Source organism: Bicyclus anynana, chromosome 1, assembly GCF_947172395.1.
Source record: "Bicyclus anynana chromosome 1, ilBicAnyn1.1, whole genome shotgun sequence".
Classification (NCBI taxonomy): Eukaryota; Metazoa; Arthropoda; class Insecta; order Lepidoptera; family Nymphalidae; genus Bicyclus; species Bicyclus anynana.
The window spans coordinates 12,942,433-12,963,010 of record NC_069083.1 but is presented as its reverse complement, the minus strand read 5'-3'; the positions used below and the strand labels follow the sequence as shown (position 1 = coordinate 12,963,010).

The following is a 20,578-nucleotide window of genomic DNA, read 5'->3' as shown; positions in this document are numbered from 1 at the left end:
AAAAACGTTAGATATTTAAATACATAAATTTATTTACCATTTTCAAACATTTAATGTAAATAATGGGATTATTTGAATTAAAAGAAAGGCTAAGCATCTTACAAAAATATCATCTTTTGAACTGGACTCAACAAGCTTTGTGTAGTACTTCATACAAAGTCTACCAGTCGTACAAAACAACTTTGTGAGTTCAACAAGTATATATTTATATAAAAGTGCTCACCGCTAAGCGACTTAGAACATATTTCTTTCGTTACATATATTTTCCTCACAAAACATACGAAACTGTCTACATTAGTCAGACACCGTAACAAACATGGAATGCTGTTTTAAAATTATTCAAAGAAAGTGAATATAATGCAATCCTCAAGATAAACGTACAAGGTAAGCGTACATATACATCTTATGCTGCTCATAAAATTACCACGCCGCTTGGTACTAGCGTACCCCCATTGAAAGCAAGACAGGCAACTAAACCCTAAATAAATTAATCTACTAACACTAATTTTGATCTCCAGATAAATCTGGGAATGACATTTGCTATCGGTCACGTGATCAAGATCTGTCATACCCATACATTTTTCTAGTTTATTAATTTTCATGTTTATACAAAATATAGGGTACGATGGCTATATTAGTTGTAAGATTTTTTATCGATGCTTGGATTTGAACATTCCATTTATATAAGATACCAAACGAAAAATATATATTTTACTTTTTAAATTGGTAATTTGTACTGCCCAGAATGCTTTTTCAGCAAAATAGTTAATAATAGTTTCTGATCATTGTTATTTATTAACTAAATGTTTGCAGACGCATATAAAGTAAACTATTTGTAATTTAGTTCACTACAAACGCTAACAAAATATATAGGTAGGTACTTCATAAAAATTCTCATATTTTGAGTATCACTAAGTTAACGTAAAGATATTTGAGACATATTAAGTACTTTTGAAAACTAGCACTAAAGTACAAATACGCTGTAAAAAGACCCTAAAACATAAAGATCAATAAATATTTTAAGACAATTATCGAGGCGTTTATCAAGTTTTGTTTCAATAAATATTTTTTCGGTTTTCATAATCTTTTAAACCGATTAATTACCGAAGATTAAACAAAACTACAATGCATTCAAAATTAGTACAAGTAACTTGATTTAAATTGTAAATTGAGATAGCAAAAGATTTTAGCAAACTCTTCGACAGCATAAGTACTCTACAGTTTGTCTATTTTTGTTTTAATACATTCGCTGCGGCGTGAATTTTCTGTACAAGGGTTTTTGACCTCGTACTAAAACTTTGGACGAGGTTCATTGACCCCGTAACTCTTGAAGCCGCTAGACTTACGAGGTCAACTGACCTCGTATTAAAACTGTGTACGAGGTCAATCGACCTCGTAACTCTTGAAGCCGCTAGACTTATTGACCTCGTACCGCATTGAAGGTGTTAAGCGTAAAAATTGTCAAAAATAAAAAAAAAGTCTTGGAAAATGTTCCCAAATTCGCAGTTCGAATAATAAATAATTGTGAAGCCGATGGAATTTTCGGAACAGTAGCAGTATTGTGACGTCATTATTTAATACTCTGATTGGTCTCGATTCTTGTTCGTACGTGTTTTTCGTTTTTTTTTAATTAAGCTCGATACATCCGATAACGCATCTATTTCTATTTTTTTATATAATATAGAGTCACATTTATCAGCTTACTTAAAAAATAATTTAATTTAAAATTAAATTTATTACGATATCCTGTCTCACATAATTTATATGCTTCTATAGTGTTTTTCAGATAGCATGGGTACGATGACAGTCGCCTGTATGACGTTCATAATACGTACTGGTACTATTATCGTGAATCGCGGCAAACCTTCAAGAGTGAAACGAACTGTCACTCGCACCATCCTACATGAAACGATCTGTATATGGTAGCATAGAAGAGATCGCCAATTATTTTTGTAATAACAGTGTTTCACATAATAAATAAAGAGTTTATATAGCAGGGTCAGATGTCAGGTGTCGTGTACCGATGGTCCCCAAGCGCGGGGCGGCGTGGCGCGGTGAGGGGGCGAGGGGGCGAGGGGCGGCGCGTGACGTCACTAAGGCAGCGGCTTGTGCTCGGGGATGGAGGGCGAGGTGGCGCCGCTGGCGGAGCGGCTCGCGTCGCGCAGCGCCTCGTCGAAGCTCTGCGTCGAGTTGGACCTGGATGCTACTTTACCCTGCAAATAGGAAGGAAGGAAATAATATAATACAGTGTAAACTCTATATAACGACTAATAAACTATATATAATAACTAATTGGAGCCGACGAGGGGATATTCGCAGTTACTTGAGCGCGGCAAATAAGCGTAAGGGTCTATACCTTGCATGTTGTTGAGTACCTCCACCAAGTATGAGCCCTTAATATTGGTGGGTACGTTTAGGGCAAACCAAAAAAAAAACTAACTTCAGAAATACTCAACCAGAACGTCAGATAAAGATTTAGTAGGTTAGTTAATTACTAAAAGGTGTGCATTTCAAAAATCTAACGATTTGAGCGTAATTTAATGGAATAGGAGGGTCCCAAAGTTATAAAATAAAACCCTTATATTTTAGTGCTCGAGTTACGAGCGCGATTAATTTTTTACTTATTTTGAAGAAAATAATCTCTTGATTAATCGCTAAAATTTTCTTTGTGACAATTTCAGTAAGCCAAAGTAATTAAAATTGTTTTTATAGTCTGTAGTTTTTTTTTCCACAGCTAAAAGCAAAAAAGTAAATAACCATTTATTCTTCCTATAATATATTCTACCAAATGCAATCGGTCCCCATGAAAACCTTTTTCGTCAATACAGTGATTTATTTCACTAGCCATGTTTACTATTTGAAAGTTTGTGAGCAACTAAGAATATGATAATGTATGACTTCTTATTATTAGTCATAATTAACAACAGTCTACAAGTGCAATCCTAATTTGAAAACAAAAGAACGATGAATTACTTAAAAAGTTTTTTTGCACGATGCTGGCAGTGGAGTTGTTTATTAAGGGCTTCACTAATTTTGGCAACTTAAAAGGTACTTTTATTAATTAATTGTCGTTATTGAGAGTGGTTGTAATGTTATAAAGAGTGTATCATTGTGGAAGGCAAACAAATCAAAGCCATGTGGTATATATAGTTAGTCGTTAAATCGAGTAACGTTATATGTAGTTTACACTGTATTTAATATAGGAATATTTTTTTTATCCACACCCGCCAACCCGCACTATAGCAGCGTGGTGGCTCCGGATCCCCTCTCCTATAAGGAGGGAGGCCTGGCCCTATAAATGGCCGTAAAAATATGCTGATAATCAATATTAGGATTTGCACAAACCCTTTTAAATAGGCTTATGTAACAGTTGTCGAGTAATTTGGCAGTAGGTACGAGTAAGTCTGAGTAAATCGCGTGCACACATTAGCGTAGAGCGCTTTGTAATAGTCTCGAAATTGACCGACATTGTTATATAAGCCAGCGAAATCACCGTGTGCCTAATCCACCTACAATTATAATAATACTAACAAAAACTACACGTTTGGACATTTCAGAAACCATACAATAGATTAAGATGTCTACATGCGCGTTCGTGAGTCATTAACCTAGTACGTAATCATTGTTCTAGTTAGAATATAGATAGATAGATATACAAGTGAAATATTATCATATTAAGAAGAGATCAGATCAGCATACAAAAGGCGGCCTTATCGCTAAGTATTTCTTCCAGGCAACCTTCGGTTTAGGAAAACTGAAGGACATCAGCAGGTGGCGTAAAACAAAAATAACCATAGTATTATATTTTATGTAATATAGTCCACTAACGGACGATGTTCATGCGGTTTTCGCGGGTAGATTAGAGGTTTTGTTTGGACACATGTAATAGAAAAATAAAAAAATGGACCAAATACTACACTAACGAAGTAGGTGTCCGTTAATTTAGATTAAGAATAGATAATTATGTAATAAAAATTCTTGTGTTTGTACATAAAAACAATTGTATCTATTTTACATTGCATTATTTTTTAATTTCACTTGCTTTGCTGTTAATATGTATGAGTCAAATCTTAGAAGCCTAATTCTATTCCAACCATTTTCTTTTTTACCAAAAATATTTAAAAGTAACAAACATAATGTATTTTTTATTTAGACTAAAATCGTCACTTAAAATGATGTTATAATTTAACACTGCTGATAGTTTGAATTCTCTTTTTACATTTTAACTATTTTTGCTTTGTTCAGACTAGAAGCAAAGAAAATATTGCCACAAAGCTAACTGACGTACACAAAAGGTTTATAGACGTATCGAAATAAAAAACTGTATTCTGTGTTTGTTTTTTTATACACAAATTAAACAGATAGAGCGTACGGAACACGATGATGTCACAGCCGCTCCAAATACAAAATTCAAAAACTAATACATTCTCGAGTCAGTACGACGCGAAGCCCCCTAAAATTTATTGTGTTTTTAAAGTAATAATGATGTTACCTTAACGTTTTCGTAAGCGCTGCCGACGCGCTCCTCGATGGAGCGGAACGAGTCCGAGTTGCGCATCTGGCCGAGCTTGCTGGACACGCCGGCCGTGAAGCCGCCCAGGATCGACGTCGTCTTTTCGGCAGTCGATTTTATCACAGATTCAGTTTTTTGGTATCTGTACAGTAACAAACACAAGGGTGAGGACATTTTTAATGTAAAGGTCCCTACAAACACAAGGGTGAATACATTTTTAAAGTAAAGGTCGCTGTCAGGTGTCCTCGTAGGATTTACTGTTTTGTATGAAATTATATGTATCTCCAAAAATTCGTCTCATCAAGATAAAATACGTTATGTACTCGTACCCATATACAGCAAGCTTAAAGGTTTTTTCTTAAAAAAATTAACATACTGAATATAATTATCAAAGTAGTTAAATTATAATAATAATATGTTACAGAAGGTGGGAGAAGTAAAATAATATTTTCACTGTACACAAATTTATTCGATAACAATTTCAGCATAGCTTCCGCTATAATGTTAATATTACACGCTTATGGTAGTATATCAATGAATCTGCTAAACAACCCTCTATTTTATGATATTTTCAAAGTTAGTGTCTACTGTTGGTAGCACGAATATGTTAACAATACAAGCACGTTTTAATAATAGTTCCGGAGTATTATTATACAAACCAAACGTTATAATTCTATCTAAAACACATTAATAATTAAAAGATATTTATAACGATCGTAAAATAATATTAAAATATCGAAACACAAAGTTGAGAAATTAAATACAAACTAAATCATAACGTGACGTCATAGTTGTCGAGAGTAAAATAACCAATGATGAATTTATATCATGTAAAATAAATAATTATATTTATATCAATAATTAATAATAACCTCTCCACTGTTCGGATTGATAATCATTGTTACTTAATTAAATTTAACTATAATAACCGGAAGTCATAAAAGTATGAAATGAAATGACGCTACTATACGCTAGGCGGCGACACTTATCTATACGAAATAGGCGGGAAGCAGGGACTATTTGTAACATTCGGCCATCCTGAAGATGCCGTGTCCCACGGCGTTCTGGTAACACTCTGGTATCTCCCACTGCACCATCAGTTATCTGGAAAGAACAGGATCCAGCAGTAATTTGAAACTGACAAGGTTTTGATCAATATACATAATCGAAGTGCTATCATAAAGCCTAATTCGTTTCTGGTAATTATGTTCATGGGTCACTTAGACTTCAAACCCAAACAATAAGTATATTGTGCTATCTATATGAAAGAAATTCAGAAATTATGGTAAAAACAAAAACATCGCTATTAGTACTTCCAGACAGGTACCTAATCTGGAAATACTTATTTTACTATAAAATCACATATTTGAATTTTATCTGCATATTAGTTACTAGGTCATTCCGACTTCAATAAATATGAATCACTAAGATAACTTGATTAATCAAAATAACTCGGACCAATTCAAAATCAAAATCAAAATCTAAAATCATTTATTTCAAGTAGGCTCAGTTTACAAGCACTTTTGACACGACAGTAGACTATTTGTAAAGATTCTACCATCGGTTCGGAAGGCAGGTTCTGCTGAGAAGATACCGGCAAGAAACTCAACAGTTGCTCTTTTGAAAAAGTCATAGAGTATTATAATTTACAATTGATAACAATTACAATTTCTTATAGTTTTATTTCCTGTGTGAAGGTGGAAGCTGACCCAATGGCCTCCAAGCGCTTTTATCTTTATAGGAACTCATCAATGTTGTAGTAACCTCGACTAAGTAAATGTTTTTTAACACATTGCTTAAAGCTATGCATTGGCAGGTCCATCACAGTTTTGGGGATCTTGTTATAGAAGAGTACACCCAAACCTACAAAAGATTTTTTTTTTACTCTTTGGAGACGATATGTAGAAATAACTAACTTATGCCCGTGTCTAGTAAGACGTGAGTTTAAATCTCCTTTTCGTTTGGAATTCGTTCGTTCAATTTAAGTAAGGACACAAATACTTAGGTGTGTCACACAGACCCATGTCACACAGACGCAGGTCACACAGACGCAGGTCACACAGACGCAGGTCACACAGACGCAGGTCACACAGACGCAGGTCACACAGACGCAGGTCACACAGACGCAGGTCACACAGACACAGGTCACACAGACGCAGGTCACACAGACGCAGGTCACACAGACGCAGGTCACAAAGTAGAATATCATACAGACATATAGTAAAAGGTAAGCCATAGTCGAATATATAGATATAGACAGACGTGAGTCGCATAGAAGTGAATCACTGACGAGTGCCACATAAGACAGAAGTCACGTAGAAGTAAACCAAGAGGAACCGAATCACATATATCGCCACTTATGCATAAGTCACATAGAGAGAATCTTACAATAATATTGTTTCAATTGTGCGTTTTTTTTTAATTTAGAACTGTGAAAATCAATGTTAATTCTCGACTACCGTATATGAGGACATCTGTAACTTCATTTTCCTCCCTATCTACCAGAACAATCTGCAAATACGTAGAACTATTAATCTTGTTAATATTACAAGAATATAATTTAATATCTGTACTTATTCACTACCACATTCTATCAATAGACGAACTTTGAATTAAATTAATTGAATCTGTAAACTGCATCCCATAAGGTCTTAGCCCCCACACATTATAGTACAAATTTTATACGTACCGACCTATCTCATGTTACGCTTTAGAAATCTCTTATGATTAGATTTTAGTATATAAGTACATTTATATTGTAGTTTTCCCAAAAAACATATGCTTCCAAAACCAGTAATTCTGTGTATATCTATAATAATAATATGTGGGTACGAAACACCATTTTCATTACAGACATATTTTTGTTGATATAGCTATTGTTCCGTTTATTGTGTAGGTCTTGCTCTTGTACCTACATTAGGTGGCTGTAGTTCGCGGGTTGGACAAACTGACATTCAAACATTTTTATGACTGAACATTATGATGAGCTTACTGGAATAAGGAGTATTAATTCCTCGTGTGATATAGAAAAGTGTATCGTCTCACGTTTTTCCACTATCGGACATAATAACTACTATTTACTCGAGCCATCTATGATCGTTTAAATTTACACACACCTGACCATTAGCATAAAGTGCTATAGCATTCAATATAACCCTGATTTATCATTCTTCAACAAACTGTTAAATTACGGATAGTGGAAGCTTTACTCCATTATTATAAAGTAACTAGCTGACCCAACCAATGTTGCTTTGCTTTAGAAGTTTTACTACTAACCACCCTTATCGTTTAAGGCTTTCAAAAATGTATAACAACCTTTTCTCGGACCTACCTAATATTATCTACATATAAAACTTCATCAGAACCGGTCAAACTATTTTGGAGGATTATAGCAACTAATCATATTATGATAATTTTATATGTAAAGCTAATCCAAATGATATTATTTATTTACCCATTAACTTTTAATCTTTTGATAGTATATAGTGAACTGAAAATTGTAACAGGAATACCCTGACTAAAACGCATTTTGTAAGAATAATCAATTGATACAGTTAGCACCATAGTATAAATGGTTCCCCAGTATTTACATAAGGTCCCTTAATGATGTAGACACATATAGTATTCAAATAAATAATTAGAACTCCCTTTAACTTTAGGCATACGATAACTTTCTATAAGCGCATGGTACACAATACTGCATGTATTTTTTTTAATATAAGTAAAAGTAAATCTTTATATTTTTTTCACTTATTTAAAACCTGTGGTATTAAGTACTTAAATATGATATTTTTGCAACTACTACTAAATGTTAAGTTTTAGCTTAATTAATCGGTCTCAGTATAGTTTTCTTATTTAAGCAGTTATTTTAACTAATATAATAGTTTTGTGTATAGGCGCAAAAAAAAAGTTTACGATATAAAAGTATACATAGCTGGACTAACCTGGACTGTATGTGTTTGCTGCCGCGGAGTTTACGATGTCGCAGCAACCCAGCAAATGGCTCGGCGCGGCGGCGCGGCGGCGCGGCCACTAGAGGCTCGTGCTCCCGCAGGTGTAGCAGGGCCCCAGTCCAAAGGGCTGAAGCGTAGGAGAGGCGCCATACACTGCAAGTTTTCTACACGTTCGCTGCCGCATTGACGATGCTTCTGTCTTCTTAGTTGCTTCTTTCTTGTTCAGATGAAAACCCAAAGAGTTAATCAGACGTTTTGAGGCTGGAAGGCATTTGAACGTAGCTCCACCAGAAGGCTTTTGATAAAGCGTCTTCTCCAATAATGTTGCACTTCTCGAAGTCTTCCTTAATCCTTTGCTCTTACCGACATGACATCAAATATTTCAACAAAGTCGACTAGTCGTAGAATGCTGTATCCGGACACGCTTGTATGACGATATTGTAGTCTTCGAAGTCTTTGTACCAGCGTTCATCAGGGTATTGTAGACGAAGCTTGATTACAAACTTCTTTGAGTTCCAATTCTGTGCGTCACATGTAGTTGATTTCTTGGTAAGGGCGTGGTGTAGAAACAGAAAAAAAAATTCCGTTTTTGCTTTCTTCGATTCTTCTTCTTGCCGAGACCCGTAGCGTAGGATCCCAACAGTTTTATCCCACTTCTGAGATGTTACAGAAGGTGGGAGAAGTAAAATAATATTTTCACTGTACACAAATTTATTCGATAACAATTTCAGCATAGCTTCCGCTATAATGTTAATATTACACGCTTATGGTAGTATATCAATGAATCTGCTAAACAACCCTCTATTTTATGATATTTTCAAAGTTAGTGTCTACTGTTGGTAGCACGAATATGTTAACAATACAAGCACGTTTTAATAATAGTTCCGGAGTATTATTATACAAACCAAACGTTATAATTCTATCTAAAACACATTAATAATTAAAAGATATTTATAACGATCGTAAAATAATATTAAAATATCGAAACACAAAGTTGAGAAATTAAATACAAACTAAATCATAACGTGACGTCATAGTTGTCGAGAGTAAAATAACCAATGATGAATTTATATCATGTAAAATAAATAATTATATTTATATCAATAATTAATAATAACCTCTCCACTGTTCGGATTGATAATCATTGTTACTTAATTAAATTTAACTATAATAACCGGAAGTCATAAAAGTATGAAATGAAATGACGCTACTATACGCTAGGCGGCGACACTTATCTATACGAAATAGGCGGGAAGCAGGGACTATTTGTAACAAATAATAAAGCCTTTATTTCCAATAATATAAAAGTAATTGCAAAACATTATACATTATAAATTTAATATTAATTTTAAACATGTCAATTTTAATTTAAAATGTTAATAAATATTTTTTATGTCAGAGAAGTTCTTCGTCATTGTTAATATTATGTCAGTTAATGTTATGTCAATTAATTATTGGAAGCCCATTTTTGGGCATAGGCCTCCTCTATCCTTTTCCATGTAATCTCTCGCCAACCTTGTCCAAGTGGTTCAAGTTAAATTATATGCCAGTTTATTATAGTCCAAAAGGCCGGGATCAAACCCTCGATTTCTCAAATTCTTCCCCATGTCAGAAGCCGAACTTCTCGTAAGAAGCTTCCAGCTTGGGGCTTTATCTAACACTAGCGGACGCCCGCGACTTCGTCCGCGTAAAATTAGTTTTTTTAGAAATCCCTCGGAAACCATCGATTTTTCCGTGATGAAAAGTAGCCTATGTGTTAATCCAGAATAAAATCTATTTCCATTCCAAATTTCATCCAAATCGCTTTAGCAGCCGCAGCGTAAAGGAGGAACAAACATACACACACACACACAAACTTTCGTCTTTAAAATATTAGTGTGATAGCGGTCATGCTTTCGCTTTCGCTTTTACTTATGTACACATCTTCCCTACCCCTACCTTACCCTACTCCCTACCTAAACCTACCCAACCCTACTGTGCCCCTACTTTTCCCTTACCCTACCGCTAACCCTAACCCTACCCTACCCCTGCCTTACCTCTACCCTACCCTTACCCTACCCCTACCTTACCCGTATCCTACCCGTACTCTACCCTACCCGTACTCTACCCTACTCGTACCCTATCCCTTCCCTACCCTACCTCTATCCTACCCTTCCCCTTCCCTATCGTACCCCTACCTCTACCCTACCCCTACCCTACCGTAACCTACTCGTACCCTACACCTTCCCTACCTTACCCCTACCCTTCCCCTACCTTTAGCAAAATCGGTCCTGCCCTTTGAGCGTGGTGCGATGACCAAAGGACTATTTCCCAAGAAACTAAAGAGGGGTAATCTCTGGATCTACTGGACCGATTTAGAAAATTCTTTTACCAGTAGTAAGCTACGTTATTTGCGAGTGTCATAGGCTATGTGTGATCCCCATATTCACACGGGAACGGGAACTATGTAATTGAAAGCGCGGGGCGTCATGTAGCGGAATTTCTGCGTCTTTTAGAAATTTTGTATTATCTCCGAAACTATTTAACTATTTAACATACTATAAAGGGCAAATCTTATCTCCATAATATCCTTGTGATTATTAAATAATTTATTTTGATAAGGATTTAAGTTAAGTAGCATAAATAATGACGCAAACCTAAGTATATAAAATTAATAATTTTTAAAACACAAAAGGTACTGTCTGTCTGTCGGTCTGCTAATATATAGAAGATAGATATATGGCGTCGCGGACTTTTTTGTAGAACTTTTAAAGTTACATAAAGCCTCCATACATTAATTTCAATTTTACACAATGGTTAAGGCAGCGCATGCGAATAAGTCTGCTTAAGAAGATTTTCGGTCTGACCTGTATGACAAAAACTGTGTTAACTCTGCTAATATATATGATACCATTATAAAATATAGCCTATAGCACTCCCCGATAATGTAGCATTCTACTGGTGAAAGAATTTTTGAAATCGGACCAGTAGTTCCGAAGATTACCCCATTTAAAAAATGTGACAAACTTACAAACTTTACCTCTTTATAATATTAGTATAGACTACCGACATTTTTATTTATATATACACAAATACACATTTTTATTTATATTATCATATATTGTATAAATATTTGTTCGATAAAACATTTTATAAGTAACTACTACTGTGTCGATGATAAATTATGTTAAGTATCTTTTAAATGGTCTAAGCCGACAGACAATATACGATTAGTCACAATCAAACCATCGAATTATCACAACATGCGCCGATAAAGTTATATTTCACAAAAATGAGTCAACCACTCCACAACGTTGAGGACGTGTGACATCAATTGTTATCAAATGAATGCTATGGAAGTGTGTGCAGGGAGTTGTAGAATTCGTAAAACTTAAATCATGTCGTATGTTATCACAAGCTACTATACTTAAGCCATATTCGATGTGCACCAGTGGCGAAGGATGGAATTATGACGAAGGTAAGCCGTCCCAAAGAAAAGGAAATTTATACCGCTTGACACAAACTCTAGTTTAACATACATCCAAATTCCATATATATATATATATATATATATATTAATTACAATAATGAATATGTATACATATATGGATATTTAAAAGGTAACCCGGAAACCAAGTAAACCAAACCAAAGAAACTTGTTCTTATAATAATGAAAATAAATTTTATTAATAAGCTTAGAACAATTAGACATAGTTAATATAATTTTGAATAACATTTTATAAAAAACAATACATCATTAAATAAATAAGATATAAATGACGTTTTCTACCTTCATTTCAAATTTGTTTGTTAGTAAACAGTGCTTATCGAGTACGGCTTTAATATAGGAGGGAATCTCCCTAGTCCAATGTTTAGTCTATGTGGCTATTGATCCTAGATATTCTCATGTAACTGCCCGGAGTCCGGAAGCAGCAGCGCGGTAGATTTAAGGTTTGAATTCCCAGTTCTTAAAGGAACTAGGAATTCACATAAAAACTGGCCTGACCTATGTTAATATGCTTAAAATGCATTCATATGATACAAAAATACTGTTAAATCATGAGTAAAATTGCAAATATTTATTATTTTTAATTCCGATCTTAACGAATCTAAACCTGAAATGGATAATTTAACAGCTTGTGCTCCCATAAAACCTAGAAAGTCCAATATAAACTTTTTGTTCCACTCCAACATCACTGTTAAAGTCTCTAGATGTAGAAAAAAATTGTTTCGGGTTAGAACACACAAACTACAAGGAAAAATGTTTAGTTTGGGTCAACTACGTATTACTACAGGGTTAGTGGTATGTCAACGTCCCAAAAAGTTAGCAAAAAAAAAAAATATATATATGGACCGAAAAGTACTTACATAGGTGATTCAGTCACAGCTTGTGTAAGCGCGGCCACACGAGTTTCTATCGTTTGATAACTGTTATGTAACAAATCAAAAATCAAAAGAAAGAAACTATTAGGCTGAGGCTACATAAGGCCGACTATGTCTATGCGACACGACTAGCGAAAATAAAAGCCAAAATACGCACGGCTGCACTAACACGATGCAAAAACTTCGAAAGACACCTTTTGTTGTCAACATGACAAAAGGTGTTAGGTGTTACAAGTTAGCTCTCGACTACAATCTCACCTGATGGTAACTGATGATGCAATCTAAGATGGAAGCTGGCTAACTTGTTAGGAGGCAGATGAAAAAAACCCCTTTCGGCCTAGCCGGGGATCGAACCCATGACTTCCATCTTTTATATTCTCCGCGCAAACACTGACGCAGTAAAAAATTTTTATAAATAACTTCGTATAAAAATATAGTTTGAAGTTTGAAAGATATTATTAAACATTTCTTGGTATTAACAGTAAAAACTTGTAGTTTTCGATAACAAAAAATGCAATGTCTACATTTGAGCACGTACCTAAATTACAAAAAAACATTTACCGCCATACTCTGTTTTTGATTGGTACTGAATTATACGTTCAAAACGAGAGGGTCGCTTATTTGCATTAGTTTTAGTGTTGGGAGTTAAGCCGCTGCGATTAGTTTGTTCTAGTTTTCATCCCTAAAATAGTATTGTTTATGTAGTATCATAAGCGATGCATAGTGCAGCAATAACCGTGAACATAATAATTGTGTATTTTGCAAGTCAAGTCGCGGCCTCGTGTGACCTCAGCTTTATACTCGCCACCACCACTGCTACAGTAAAAATGAGATGAGAAACAAGCAAAATAAACACAGCAAGCGAAGCCTAACGGAAAGTGAACACGTAATGTTCTAACCCTCGAGAAATTATGGATTTGTGAAACAAGGTGCGAAAGTAATACAATGCTAGGTACTCACACTTGGCTCTCTTTGACGTTCTTCAGACCCTGATTGACGTCTTCAGTGATCTCCTTCCAGACTGTGATGCCAAGTTTTCGTTTTAAATCGGAGCTTTGACGTATCTGAGTAAAAATGTAAAATAATAAACATAAAATATATCAACTGCATTGTGTCATTGTGAATGCAAAGTTGACAATGTTATGCTAAAGGTGAAAAATCCAGTGACCGTGAAGATAAAGCTAGTGCCCAGTGATAAGTTTTACGAGTAGCACACCTATTCAATGTAGTAACAAATACAATTTATTAAGTAAAAATAAAAAAGAAAGTTATTTTTACTTTTGTAACTTACAATGAATAAAGGCAATAAACATAAAATGTGTTTTTTTAATACCTACAACTACTCTTAGTTTAGTTAACTCCTTTTTCCTATCTCCGATATCTAATTTAAAATCTTTATAGTAGGTTTTTACCTAATTTCGAATAATAATACAAAGTTGGTTTCTCTCGCACCCATAGTAGCTCAAACAATCAGTTTACCTTGCTCTGCAAGACCGTGCGCAGCGTGGCGATCTCGTCCTCGACCCTGTGCGTGCAGCTGCTCGGTCTGCTCCGGCGTGAGACCCGCCAGCTCATCCGGGGTGCTTGTGTCTCCCTATCGGCTTCACTCGGCGCGCAGCTGCTCGGCTTGCTCGGGCGTGAGGCCCTCCAGCTCGTCCGGGGTGCTTGCATCTCCCGCGTCTGCACCCATAGTAGCTCAAACAATCATTTTACCTTGCTCTGCAAGACCGTGTGAAGCGTGGCGATCTCGTCCTCGATCCTGGCGAGCTCTCGGCTCCACTCGGCGCGCAGCTGCTCGGCTTGCTCGGGCGTGAGGCCCGCCAGCTCGTCCGGGGTACTTGCGTCTTCCGCGCCTGTACCCTTAGTAGCTCAAACAATCAGTTTACCTTGCTCTGCAAGACCGTGCGAAGCGTGGCGATCTCGTCCTCGACCCTGGCGAGCTCTCGCCTCCACTCGGCGCGAAGCTGCTCGTCCTGCTCCGGAGTGAGGCCCGCCAGCTCGTCCGGGGTGCTTGCGTCTCCCGCGCCTGCACCCATAGTAGCTCAAACAATCAGTTTACCTTGCTCTGCAAGACCGTGCGAAGCGTGGCGATCTCGTCCTCGACCCTGGCGAGCTCTCGGCTCCACTCGGCGCGCAGCTGCTCGGCCTGCTCCGGCGTGAGGCCCGCCAGCTCGTCTGGAGTGTTCGCCTCTCCGGCGCCAGCGCCCATCGTCGCTTCTTCAGCTGGACAGAAAACAGCATGGCTTCAACGCAGCATACCATTATACCATTTTTTATATTTTACCATCAATCATGAAGGAATGTGTGAAAACTCACAATAGCCAGTGGCAATATGACTATATTTTAGTCATGGTATAAAGCAAAGTGAGTTTTCGCTATGCGTTCTTTTCAACATTTGTGCGTTTACAATGCAAAGCCAAATACCTAGTTAAATAAAAAGTTCTAAGTATAGACGCTAAATTAAATATTTGATAATATATTTATAATCGTCATCATTATCATCGTCAACGACGTAGCCCTTTTCTAGGAACTGCCAAACATCACGATCCTGAGCCGCTTGCATCCAGCGAATCCCTGCGACTCGCTTGCTGTCGTCAGTTCACCTGGTGGGTGGCCGACTAACACTGCACTTTCTAGTGCAGGGTAATAATATCCATTGCAGCACCTTGGTACCCCAACATCCATCAGCTATAATTATAGGTATAGTAGACATAATTATAACCTGAATGAATACTATAGTATCTCTGGCTTGAAGGTTTAATATTGTAACAAACGTTTAAAGTCTACTACTAATCCTCCAACTTTCTCGTCCCTTTAAGATAACAAAACACTTACCTATAGGTATAAAATTCTAAATTAGATTGGTCAAACGTGACTTTAAATAACGCGACATTGCACAATTCTTTACGTTTAGCAAATGACCAACAGAATGTATATTTAGCAAAAACTAAACATAAAAACGCATGTAAGTACTATTCACATGAACAGGTTCGAGGCCTTTCGTGCTCACTCGTAAATGGTATTATTAATTTTAACAACCATATAAGTTTAGAATTATTATATTGATTGGAGTAGCAGACAAATGTTTAAATGAGCTTTAAAAAATTTCGTGAGTGAAAGTACTATGAAATAAACAATTTTATTAAAATTTAGTTTTGCCAAAAATACTTTTGCCTACTAATTAAAAACCCGTTAGTCCGTGTGTGAAGCATAAAATATTTTTTTAATTTAATGCAGTTATGCAGATACGCTTTTTAAACTTAACAGTGCTCTGGATTTTAACTATTTCATTGATGTAACGAAGATATTATGTGCTACGTTGTGTAGTTTTCGATTTCATATGCTTATGCTAATAATAAGTAGTGGAAAATACCATTTTTGTAATGTGTTACAAAGACAAAATTAACAACAACAAAAATAATAAAAATCATATCAAAACATCAAATGACGATAAAGTTTGCTAATTAAGCAAGATTCCATGAATATCGTGTTTCCCCCATAAACATCGGAATATAAACCTCATGTAAAAACAATATATCCCGCTACTCCTCAAGCAAGTTTCCTCACATACGATTCAATCAATCTACCTATAATTTCTAACATAGTAATCATAAAATCAAACCAATTATATCAAGAAAGTCTTCTACAAATCTATTATTGCACAATCCTCGAAGTAATATTACGAACATTATTATTTATTAGGTCTAGTAAAAAACACTAACAAGGTTAAAGAAATATTTACGAAATCCATGAATGTATGGATTAAGATTAAGAATTATTATCAAGGCAAAGTATTTGAAATGTAAATTCTAAAATTCATTTGAATTTTTTGATATGAAAAATAAATTAAAGTTTATTAGAATATTAATTATACGAAAAGTGTTGCTTCACTTGGAATACAAATTTTTGTTTGCTTACTCTGTCAATACTAAATACTTCAGTGATATTAGCTGAAACCACGCAATACATAGAGTTGCTGATACACAATTTATGCATAATAATAATAATTAAATGTATTACGTAAAAAGTAGCATGCTACTAACGAACCTCCAGGAGTGATACCGAGGAACTTTTTGTAATTTGTGTGGCTAGACACTCTGGCAAGATAAGGCTTCGATAGATCTTGAAATGTGACCCGAACTTCACGCATTTTTTTCCTAAATATCCGCAAGCGGCGCCGGCGATTGTCCATGTAAAATTCAGTTTCAATGCAGAGAGCGGAGTCGGCGAGGTCGGGCAGCGCGCGCCACTCGGCCTCCGTGTCATCTTGCGGCCAGTTGACTATGTCCTCCAGCTCGTCAACGGCCACGTCGAAGCTCGGAGTGGAGTCGTCGTCCGGGGGCACGAAGTACGGGTCCTCCATGTACTCCAGGCTCGTCGGCTCCACGCTCGCCTCCGCGCGGCTCGCCATTCCATTCAATCTATCTGCCTCGCCCACCGCGGCACTCTGGCATATTCCCCATAAGAACGACCGATAGCTTCGGGCGAAATGTTCTCCCGATATAAAATATCACACACATTGGCAACAATATCAAGCCCACTTGTTGAACATTTTCAACAGTTTTCTTCACTCTACTGCCATCGTTTTCCGTTGGTTTATTTGAACCGATAAAACTGTCTCGTATGACAAACAGCGCGCAATATGTTTTCGTTTCTTCCGCCACGTCGGGCTCCACGAGCACGACCACTCGCGTTCGTCTCGCGTCGCTGCCTGAGTGCCCGTATTTGCCACTTTCACCGCCGACGGTGCGAGCTAGATTCTGACAGTTTTAAATCATGATCTTGACCTCTCATGCTGGACATTTGGTTTCAAGTAAAACATAAATGTACACTTTCAAAGTTGAAACATACGGCACGGCACGAATGGCGGTGCGATGGGCGCGTGGACGGAGGTCGGAGAACAAAACAACATAAAAAGCAAGTTCGCCCGTTTGGCCAAAGTTTATTGACAGCGCCGGCGGCAGGTGAGCGGCGCGCGCTCAGCGCTGCTCCACCGGCTTTGAATACAACACTTCACGTTACGTCATCCTCTGCTTGGCGATACAACACAAAAAATCGCTGATTGCGCAAATTACGATGACTCACACAGACACATTTCCTTTTGAGGTCTTAAAGTAAAGAAAAGACGTAATTTTAAAATTTTAGATTAACGAAATTAGAATTATATGATAAGAAATAATAGGTACAATAATAGATCAAAAATCAAATCAATCTTTTCTACACTTGAAAAGTTAATTTTAATGAGTTGTTTCTTAATAGGTATCTTTTTATCTTGTTTACTAATAATAATTCCAGTTATTTTTTTTTTTAGTTTGTCTGATAATTTGGTCAGTGGTAATTCAGACTACTTTAAATTAAGGTTACATATAATATTTTAGCAATTTATTATAGAATGATACAACACAAATAATAATATATAAAGTGAAAATGTAACTCTACATAATGATGCATAATAAAAATGATGTAACATAGGTTATAGGAAATTGATATGAAAACCATTATTAATTATTAAATAATTAAAAATGTGTTAATATTAGCTGTAAAAGAAAATATTCTTATAATAGCTTTTTGTCACACAACAGTAGACAGCATTTTATAATATGCACTTTTATCATAAACTGCAGGTTTTCAAGGTTTTTGATTAATCTATGTTTACATGGCATATAGTTTTTGAAATAGTGTTTTTTCATTGCTCAGCTTTTATAGCATACTGGTATAAAAGCTGACCAAGCACAATCAGGTGACAATAGATGGGTAATATAAGGGATGGTTACATTTAGCCAGTATTGTTGATTGAATTTGTTTATTCACATATTAATATTTTGAAATATTTCCTAAGAAAATAATATGTCTGGTTTAAAGGTCATGATGTGATTGAAATGTTTACAACATATATAATTTTGTTGGATTAATACTGTATCTGACAAAATAGCTTTTTATTTACCACATTATGGTAATGTTTTAAGAAGTTAGAATAGATAGAATGTAGTGATAAAATAAAAATATATTTGAACCCTTGATATTGGAACCCTCATAACTGTGCTTGTATGCCAAGCCTAATTTACATAAATGAATTTTGAATTTGAACTTGAATTATTGTTTTTGAGGAATAGAAAGATAATTTTTATGAGTAAATGGTTGTGTGTAAGATTAAATTAATAACATCTACATCAGTGCATGGAGCTGCAGACAAAATTGATAATGTACTTTACTCTGTGCTTGCTTGTCTTGAAGCAAGCTCAAAGTAAAGTACATTAACAACAAAATATATTATTATATTCAGATATTAACAGAGTTTAACTGAATTAGAAAATGTAGTCACAATATATCTCATGAAGACAAAAGACATAACCAACAGCAGCTGTGTAGAAAATATTGCTTTCTTCTGACCCATTGCAATAAAAAAGAGAGCTATATTTTTGGTTCTGGCACTATTGGTTGACAATGTTCTTATCTCATCACAAGAGATGTTGTGAAAACAACTTTCTACTGTGATTAGAAGGATGTAGGACATTGGATCATAATAATGGCCCCAGGGAGTTCTTCAAAACAATATATTGTTAATCAAAGATAATTTGTATTAGCCGCAGCACTGTACTGGACTTAAATGTGAGAGGTCATGAGTACAATCTATCTATGGGACAAATGTAAGCCCTTTCCTAATACAAGAATTCCACGTAAGTGGGGAGACATATATTTATTCTCAGTAGAGGAAACATATTTTTGAAAATGTTATCTATTTATTCCTCTAAACCATAAGAAACAGGCAATGGAGTGACACACAAGGTAGAGATGTAAATTTTAAGGTTTTAATTATAATATAATGTCTATCAATTAGTCAATCAATCACTACTAGAATACTATTGAGTCACTGATGAGAATGAAATGACTCAAGATCAGTCTGCAAATCAAATGAAGATGGAATGTGAATTATAAATTACTTATTATAGATACCAGTAAGGAAGGATGTACATATATGCGGCTATATGAAATAATTACCCTAAGGTTATAAGTAAATGTGAGAAGATTATCATAGTAGAAAATATACCACTTTCATCATATTATTTGGACTAGTAATTTCAAGCATCTTACAAATCTTAGCCTCTAATTGGAAATGCAATAAATCTTACAAAAGTTACAACATAACTACAGTACTGTAAATAAAAACTACATACCTGTTTGTACGCCACTCATTGTGTTTTCAGAAAAAGTTTCAGTCTTCGATACGAATTTGTATAAAAACTAGTATGAAGTTGTAAAGAGTTTTAAACGGTATTATTAAACTAAGAAAACGCGTATGCCGTGAGGTAAATGTCTCAACACAGAAGTCTGAATCTGAAGTTTTCTTTTTTCTAGATCTCACACAAAAATTATTACAACAAAGCAGTTAGCAGAAGTACCACAAACCACAGACAGCACCAGATCGACGGACGGCTAATGACAGACACAGACAGCTGACAGGATAACACAGACCATGTCACCACGGACGGATAAAACCGTAAACAGAGAACTCCGTCCACGGATAAAAAGAACACATAAATAAATTGTAAAAAATACTTTAGTCTTTATATAACACACAGATTATATATACATAAAGTGCGAAACAGGTGCAAAATAAAAGAATAGAAATTAGTAAAAAATGGAACAACTAATAAACTCGCTGTGTGGCAACGCCACAATAATTATTGTCTTTATCCTTTGACTATTTAGACTATGGACCTGTTTCGCACCCAAATTCACTAACAAAAAA

The 20,578-nt window shown here is 35.6% G+C and overlaps 1 protein-coding gene across 2 annotated transcripts; it reads right to left on the bottom strand.

Moving 5' to 3' along the window:
* Positions 1 to 12: 12 nt before the first annotated feature.
* LOC112043032 (tumor protein D54) lies at positions 13 to 17,846 on the bottom strand. 2 transcript variants are annotated; one of them, XM_024078286.2, is made up of 6 exons: positions 16,876 to 17,846; positions 14,888 to 15,051; positions 13,789 to 13,892; positions 12,814 to 12,873; positions 4,493 to 4,655; positions 13 to 2,213 (listed from the first exon to the last, which is right to left on the bottom strand). In XM_024078286.2, the coding sequence occupies exons 1-6, from the start codon at positions 17,237 to 17,239 to the stop codon at positions 2,094 to 2,096; spliced, it is 975 nt and encodes a 324-aa protein (XP_023934054.1). In that variant the 5' UTR covers positions 17,240 to 17,846; the 3' UTR covers positions 13 to 2,093. The 2 variants fall into 2 exon arrangements, with proteins under 2 accessions (XP_023934054.1, XP_052742311.1); XM_052886351.1 differs by lacking the exon at positions 12,814 to 12,873 and having other exon boundaries at positions 16,876 to 17,836.
* Positions 17,847 to 20,578: the final 2,732 nt, after the last annotated feature.